At 35.8% G+C, this 8,717-nt stretch overlaps 1 protein-coding gene across 1 annotated transcript; it reads left to right on the plus strand.

The window, feature by feature from the left end:
- Window positions 1–1,620: 1,620 nt before the first annotated feature.
- LOC111383173 (probable E3 ubiquitin-protein ligase RZFP34) lies at window positions 1,621–8,135 on the plus strand. Its single transcript, XM_023007251.1, has 12 exons — window positions 1,621–1,823; window positions 4,457–4,716; window positions 4,804–4,891; window positions 5,257–5,316; window positions 5,470–5,502; window positions 5,956–6,033; window positions 6,231–6,274; window positions 6,936–6,976; window positions 7,085–7,167; window positions 7,285–7,376; window positions 7,471–7,582; window positions 7,758–8,135. The coding sequence occupies exons 2-12, from the start codon at window positions 4,511–4,513 to the stop codon at window positions 7,875–7,877; spliced, it is 957 nt and encodes a 318-aa protein (XP_022863019.1). The 5' UTR covers window positions 1,621–1,823; window positions 4,457–4,510; the 3' UTR covers window positions 7,878–8,135.
- Window positions 8,136–8,717: the final 582 nt, after the last annotated feature.

The raw sequence follows: 8,717 nt of genomic DNA on the forward strand, positions 1-8,717 counted from the left end.
TGGTTACAGATTATTTTGAAAATTATTTCGAGGTCATATATCATTCAAATTACAGGTCAAATTTTTATCTATTGGTCACAGACGCCTAAATGTTGGTCACAGACACCCCCACCCACCTACCACCACTGCAACAACAACTACCAACATCATCAACAACACAACAATAATTGGTCACCACCACCGTCAACAACTTCACATGTACCTCCAACAAATATTGCCGTCAGATCCACCATCACCACTAATATCTGTACCTGTACAACCAACAAAAACTATCTAAAACCCCCCAATAACACTAAAACAACTCCCAAACCACCACAACACGACGCCACCATTGCTGAAAGCCATAGCAGGCCCAAACCACCACTACCACCACCACAAGCTTCGACACTGCCATCACCGAAAATCACAGTAGCCCCAAACCAGCTCTACCACTACCACATCCCGAAGCCGACACTACTGAAAATCACACCGGAGATCATAGCGACCAAGTTTTTAACACCACAATGCTTACATTCCTGACAAGCAGCCTCCACCACCACCACACCCCAACGTCTCCATCTTCGAAAATCACAGCAGTCCCAAACCACCACTAATACCACCACTGAAAACCAGGCAGCTCTAAACCACTACTACCACCATCACACCTCGACGCCGCCACACTAGTTGCTATGGTGACCGCACTTGGGGAGAGAAAAAGGCATCGCCGTTAGGTGGTAGTGACTGACAAGGATACAGTGAAGTTAGAGAGAGACGAGAGAAGTGAGAGAAGGAAGATGGATTAAAAATGATTAGGGTTTGGGAGTTAATTTGGATATTTAATTATTATATCAATACCTGATTTTTGCATAATAAAACTTGATCCATGATTTTTGGATTGTGATCTTTAAATCCCCGCTATTATGTAATTTCCACATTTTTTTCTACATATCAATTTTCAATCATGTACTTACACAATAAAATATTTTGTACGTAGATTTAATTTTTTTCTTATTTTTTAAATATATATTTCTTAAAAATGACTATTCAAAATATTATTTTGACCAAATAATAATCATCAAATAGTGGCTTAATAAAAAGAGTATTGCTATTTAACCTCACTGGGTGATACAACGTGATATTAATTGATAGATTCATTTAATTTCACATTTCATTTAAGCTATTATTTAATTCCATATAAATTTAAAAAAAATTCTTATTTTTTAAACATATATTTCTTAAAAATGACTATTCAAAATATTATTTTGACCAAATAATAATCATTAAACAGTGGCTTAATAAAAAGAGTGTTGTTATTTAGCCTCACTAGGTGATACAACGTGACATTAATTGATAAATTCATTTAATTTCACATTTCATTTAAGCTATCATTTAATTTCATATAAATTGATATTGCAACCTCGGTGACACTACGTGTCTTTGCAATGGTTTCAAATATTTCTATCTTAAAAAATATTAAATTAGTCACATTTGTCAACCAAGCAAACTACATCGTTAATGTCTTCGACACGTAGTCAATGAATTGGAACCCTCCGGAAAATTGCATTTATGGGTCTCCATTGAATTCAAATTTTGTACGTTTTCTTTTTCAGCTGCCAGCTATATAAAGCCCTGTCTTCCATTCCCACTCTCCAAAATTCCTGATTCGTAATCTCTCTCTACAAAAAACGCGCACTCTCATTTTATATATATCTAGATACGCGCTTGTGTGTATATATAGGTGTATCGATCTCTGTAGCAGTCTGTTACTGTGTATACAAATTTGCAGGGAGGATCGACGCTAAAGAAATTGATCGGAGCTGTTCGGATCGCGATCAGGAGTGAAAGTTCGTTATTCAGATAAATTTTGATGTTATTTTTCTGTCTTTCCTTGGTGTTGTTATGACTTTGTGTTGACTTTGAATTTTAAGGTATGAATTTTGAGGAAATTTTAAAGATTTGAGAGTTTTCGTGGACTAGATGTGAAAAAAAAAATGTGGAACTAAGTCTTCTTGGTTTACGAGAGAACATCTGGGTAGAATTGACGGGAGATTCGAATCTTCGCTTTATGTGTAGTTATCACTTGGATTTCTTCTCTTATCTGGTTTTCGGATTTCTTCCGAATCGATCTGAAAAGAAGTTTTACTGTTTTTAATTTTTTGATAGAATGGTAATGGCTATCAAACTGCATCTCGCTTGGATGTAACTGACTTCTCTCTCTCTCTCTCTCTGGGAGAGCTATGCATAAATAAGTGTTTGTTTCATGTTATTGTAAATCGATCACAAGTACGTAAATTTGGTAAATTTCTGTCTATGCATGTATCGCTGTTGATTTGTATGCCTGATATTTACGAATATCTGGTGTATATGTAAATTTTCTCATGAAATGTTCAAAATTGTTCGATTCAGTCCCGATGGATGTCCCCCAACTCGATCCTTAATGAGGCTCGGCTTGTTGAATTAGGATCCGTGTGTCCTTGACTTGTCCTCTTGTTGATCAAGTTTTTTTATTAGCTTTGGTTAATTGATGGTTCTTGTGTGTTTTTGCTTTTACTGACTTGTCCTCTTGTTGATCAAGTTTTTTTATTAGCTTTGGTTAATTGATGGTTCTTGTGTGTTTTTGCTTTTACTATACGGTTAAAAGAATCCAAGGTGCTTAAGGATGGAAACTTTCCTAGATACAATTAGTCACGCGATATTGCAGGAGCAATATGTTTAGAATCGAGTATGATGCATTTATCACTTGTCCAAGATAATTTTTGTGATTATGGGGATGAAAATACATCTTCCTGTCGCATTTTCTCCTAATCTATTGATATTCTAACCAACTAATTTCTTGCCATTTAGTTAACTCTATGATCGAGTTTATTGTGGAAATGACAAATCAGGTTTATCGTCCAAGTGTCAGTTGCTGGTGGATCTTTACAGTGTTGGATCCACATAGGATTGTTTGTAAATCTTTTCGACCTTGGTTCCGTAGGAGCAAGTTAGAAAGATTGAGAGATAGAACCATCCGATTTAATTCGTTCTCAATAGTCATGAAATGATCATCTGCTTTAGGATGGAAGCTTTCCTAGATACAATTCGTCATTCAATATTGCAGGAACAATATGTTTAGAATTGAGTCAATTGACTGATGATGCATTTATCACTTGTCCCAGGATTTTTGTTGTGATTATAGGGATGACAATATATTTTCCTGTCGCATTTTCTCCTAATCTATTGATATTCTAACCAATTAATTTCTTGCCATTTAGTTAACTCTATGTTCAAGTTTATTGTGGAAATGACAAATCAGGTTTATCGTCCAACTATCAGTTGCTGGTGGATCTTTACTCAGTATAGGATCCACATAGGATTGTTTGAAGCAAGAACTTTGATTGTAATTACTCTTTTTGACATACTTTAGGTCACTGATGAGAATTGATGTACGTTAAGTGGCCAATGCTTCTATCTATATTGTTATTCTATAGATAAAACAGACCATTTGCGAACTTAGAGATTGTTCGTTGGATATTGGATTTGCAATCAAATTAAGATGAACTTCGACGCCCACTATGTTTTAACAGGCTTGACGTGCCATATTCTTTTGTTTTAGTTCCTGCCATCCACTAATTAAGACAACTCAGCTTATTTCAGGAAGAATTAATCATTATTGCTGCTTATATTTTTAGAACTATTCTTTCATTACAACCAGCCAAATCTAAGTGTTACCTGACCCTACATAATGTGGCCGAATTGGTTTCCTACTTATAATGGAGTAAGTGGTGATGAGCTCTTGAAGTAAGGGTCTAGTTGTCTGGAAGAGGTAGAGAGATCCTTGGTTGCATAAGGCTCTCATTGCTGGACGAGCTTGCAATGTTACAATATCATCAGCTAGATTAGACAGTAATAATAACAGAAACAGTAGACATGCTAGTTTTGAGATTCGTGGAAGACACTAAGAGAATAAATTAACATGGTAGTAGATAGGGGAGAAGTCTCTCCACCTCAAATTAGAGGCCTTTTTTCGTCATTCCCTTCTTTTTCTTCTTTCCCCATTTTAGTGTAAGTTTTTCCTCAAAGAAGACATTGCGGAATCATGGATTGAGGTAGGCCTCTTCTCAACGAACAAGGAACGTAACTGGTCCTACAAACTCACAAACTCCTTTTTGTTCTGTCTTAAGAATGCAGTTGATACATTTATCTATTTGCTTTGACCATAGGTTGAGCTGTCCATGCTTAGATGGATTTGGACTCCAAGAATCAAGTGTTGTGCAATGGTTACTATCCACTGTTGGAAGCTTTGGAATTGTTGTAGATCTACTTGTTTTGATGAATTCTCCTACTTGGAGTTTCCTGGCTGGAGCAGTTCAACCTTTGTTGGATTTTGTTGTTGCTGATTCAATTGGTCTGCCGCGACATGCAAGAAAGGCGTGGCGACCTGAATAGATATGCATGAACAGGCTTAAACATCTCCTAAGTTAATTTTTGAATGCAGGTGCTTTAGGACCATTCCAGCTGCTAGGTACATTTTTTCCAATCATAAGATAAGATGGCTTCGATAGCTGTTGATTATTCTGGATCTCCACATTTTGAGCGAAAACCCCAACAAACTATATTCACTGAGAAAAACAACTTTGAGGCCGGGGACTCAGACTCGCAGCAGTTCCATGAAGGGTGCATTCCTGCTAAGGACTTGATTTGTCGGGAAAAAGTTAGTAACACGGAAATTCACAATAAAGGATACTTGGAATATGGGTATGCATTTGTGGCTGTATCCATGGCTATTTGCAATTTATGCATCTGCTAAATTTTTTTGCTAATACTGATGATTTCTATTGACAGGTGTTCCCATTATCGTCGAAGGTGCCGCATCAAGGCACCGTGTTGCAACGAGATTTTTGATTGTCGTCACTGTCATAATGAAGCAAAGGTAGATGTCTATCAATTCATTTTCACCGAAGGTTTACTTTGTGTTTATTTCTTTGGGTTCTATCAGATGTGTGTATTTGGCAAAGATAAGTATGACTCAAAAATGGCATTCTATGTGAAATAAAAATTTCGTGAGATCAAAAAATTCAAATGCTAAAAGTTGTACATTGTTTTGAAATTTCAAGGTATAGAACACTTATTATGAATCCCCTGAACCGGTCATCTTTCCTTTTTACGGTTTCTTTTTCAGCTTTTGAGGGGTTTGGATTACATTGAATTTAGAAAATGGGTCCGTTGTTTTTTGTAGTCTTTTAAATATTGCAAAAGAGTGACATGATGCTGATCATATTTTATCTTGGTCAACAGAACAATATTTGCATTGACCAAAAGTTCAGACATGATGTCCCTCGCCACCAAGTACAGAAGGTAGGCTTTTTCTCCTGTCTTAACCCGTTCCACTTGTTCACATGTTATGTTCCCGAATTTATTTCTTTTACCGTGTTTTTGTGCCCTTCCTTTTTCTTTCATGCTTGAAATACTGGAGTTGATCTTAAAATGATTTTTCTCTGTCTTTTGCAGATCATATGTTCACTTTGTGACACTGAGCAAGAGGTTTGTTTTGTGAAGCGTGTGCTTTATTATAATTTTCTAATTGAGATTCCTGGCCTCCCTAATAAGAACACTGCATTGAGTTTAAAGGATGAGCTTTACAAATAGCTCCCATTTGTTTATCATTTTTGGAAGAATGAGAATGAAAAATATAGTCGTTACGGGCCCCACACAAGAGATAGAAATTCAAATTTGGTGGCTTGATGTGATGGATAACGATCATATTTTTTATTTTAATGAAGAAATAATGGGAACCAAACACGGGCTAAATATTATCTGGGTCAAGGCTTCATTAATTCATTACTTGAGACCTGCTGAATATTTGGTTGAATTCTGACTCTGTGTGTGTGTTGGGTGGGAAGATGGCCTTCCAAAGAAATTTTTTCTTTTTTCTTTCCACAGTTTTCTTTTTCTATTCAACTGAAATCTTTTTTCCTTGTCCCGCGGTTATTCCAGGTTCGACAATTTTGCATTAATTGTGGTGTATGCATGGCTAGATATTTCTGTGGAATCTGCAAGCTGTTTGATGATGATGTAAGTAACATGCATCCTCTCCGATGATATAGACCTTTTTCTTGAACAGTAATTATCTGTTTGGATCAACGGGTGTTGATATTTAACCGGACACAACCTGTGTCAATACTAAAGTACTTGGTGAAATGTGAAATGTTTTTATGATGTAGACTGCTAAGTTGTACACGCTGATAACAAAATTGAATTGCCATTTGTAGATCTCAAAAGGACAGTTTCACTGCAGTGGGTGTGGCATATGCAGGTATGATTGCAACTCCAGACAAACCCAGCCCTCCCATTATTTCTGATATCACCTTTAATTTAGGTCATCCTTGCTTCTAGATATTGTTCTTTTGAACTAGATGAAAATCACAGTTCCCCAAAAAAATATAAAAAAATAAAAATGTATGACAGAGATGGCATACCACGATAGCTGGAAATTATAGAATAAAAGTAATCGAGGCAAAACACGAAGAGGAATGGATAACTTATATAACTGTTGTCTTTTATACTAAAAAGGTTAAAGACTATTTAGATGATTCCTAATAACCTTCGAAGGAAATAATCTGTTGACAAAGTCACTATTATGGAAATAATCACATAGAGTTAACTAGTGAAACACCTTGATTTCTGGACTTTCCAAGATATTCAATGTGTAAGAGGAAAGAAGACTGGTGAATGAGGAAAGTCAAATCTTCCAACACTGACGATTTGTACCTTGGAACGAGGGTCACTGTCAATTCAAACAAGAACCTTGATAATCAAGACACACTTTAATGTAAGACATATAATCGCCAATTAGTTTTTCTTGTTAACATTTTGAAGGAAATTTTCTCATTAGTTAGTCGAAGGATTTCATCATATGATTGTGAGGATGCATGATTGTGTTTGGTTTCCTGCTGCTAACAATTACTCTGTTTCAGGGTTGGAGGGTCTGAGAATTTCTTCCATTGTGATAATTGTGGTAGTCTACCTCTCCCTTCACACCACCCCAACTAAAAAAATAATTTATTACGCATTTATGATAAGCGTTGCTTCCTGGTTCTTATCGTCTTCTTTGCATGTTATCTAGGATGTTGCTACTCGATCCTTCTGAAAAACAGCCACCCCTGTGTGGAGAGAGCAATGCATCATGACTGCCCTGTATGCTTTGAGGTAAGAACGACATTTAATTTGTCAATACTCGAACTTTCTTTCCCACTTTATGTAGAGTTCCTTTTGCGAATTTATTATCTCTTAGTGCTGCACTGATGGTAAGGTCCTTCTCTCCAGTACCTTTTTGAGTCGATGAACGATGTAACTGCTATGCCATGCGGCCATACCATTCACCAGAAATGCTTGGAGGAAATGCAGGAACACTACCAGTAAGTGAAGATTTTACATGTTTTTTTGTTCTCTAGGCCCTGTAGAGGTTATAGTTTTGTTATAACGATTAGAAATTGATTGATTGTTGAACAGATATGTTTGCCCTCTCTGCTCCAAATCAGTTTGTGATATGTCAAAGGTGTGGGAGAAGTTTGACCTGGAGATTGCAGCTACACCCATGCCAGAATCTTACCAGAACAAAATGGTATCTCTCCTCTCCTCTCTTTTGTCCCTCTCGTCTCAAGTCTTCCATAAATGTTGTACGTGAGAAGTCATGTCGAAAACCAAATTTACGTAAATAAATGTGTCCCTTACTTGAAAACCTAAGCGTGTGTTATATTCTAGCATACACAGAATGCTGATCGAACTTTGATTAACAGGTTTGGATTCTCTGCAACGATTGTGGAGCCAATTCAGAAGTGAAATATCATGTTGTGGCCCAGAAATGTCCTAATTGCAAGTCGTACAACACCCGTCAAACCAGAGGCAATAGCATATAGGGATATATTCACTCTTTAGTGCAATGAAAGCAATCGCTTTTGCTGGAAGCACTTTGGGTTCTCTCTCCTTTTGTTAACTTTGTGTCGTAGCTTTTCAAAGTTGTTATTCTTTTATTGAATTTCATCTATGCGTGCTAATGATTCAGAAGTAGAATAAGTTCGTTACTTTTGTCTCCTTTTCTTTAAAATTCTTATGTTCTTGTACTCATTTTTGAGCAAATATTTACATAATAAATATTTACTCATAAATTTAAATTTTTTCTTTATTGTTTAATTACATATTCGTCAAAAAAAAAAATCACTGGTCATAAATATTTTTTTTCTCAAAGGCATTTTAATTAGGAATTTGAGTAGAGGCTAAATTTTTTGCTAATTTTTGACTTTGACCGCAATCTCTTCCATGTTGTACGTGGTATAAGGACACGCAATATCATACAAACAATTTAAATTCAGATGGAAAGATCAAATCTTACCGTTATGATTTTCCCTGCACTAAGCTATACCTTCAAATTTTGAACTCTTGATTTTGAATGACAACACGTTCTTGTCTACGTTGAGCCTCTGAGTTTGAGATTTAAGTGAGTTGGAGATTGTATCATGTTACAAGTATAGAATTTTTTAAAAGAAAAATTTTACAAACAACACATAATACGACATTATTCAAAGATGAAAAAAAAAAAAAAAACAGTGAACTTATATTTTGTCACGTCATTGTTGGTACAAATTTTGTTAAATTTTTTTTGTACTTATAGAGAAGAATTTAAAGATCATTCAATACTGAAAACAATAAAATCCTAAGTACACAAAAAATTTTAATAGAATTTGTACCAACAATGACAT

Source organism: Olea europaea, unplaced genomic scaffold (genome assembly GCF_002742605.1).
Source record: "Olea europaea var. sylvestris unplaced genomic scaffold, O_europaea_v1 scaffold262, whole genome shotgun sequence".
In the NCBI taxonomy this organism is placed as follows: domain Eukaryota; kingdom Viridiplantae; phylum Streptophyta; class Magnoliopsida; order Lamiales; family Oleaceae; genus Olea; species Olea europaea.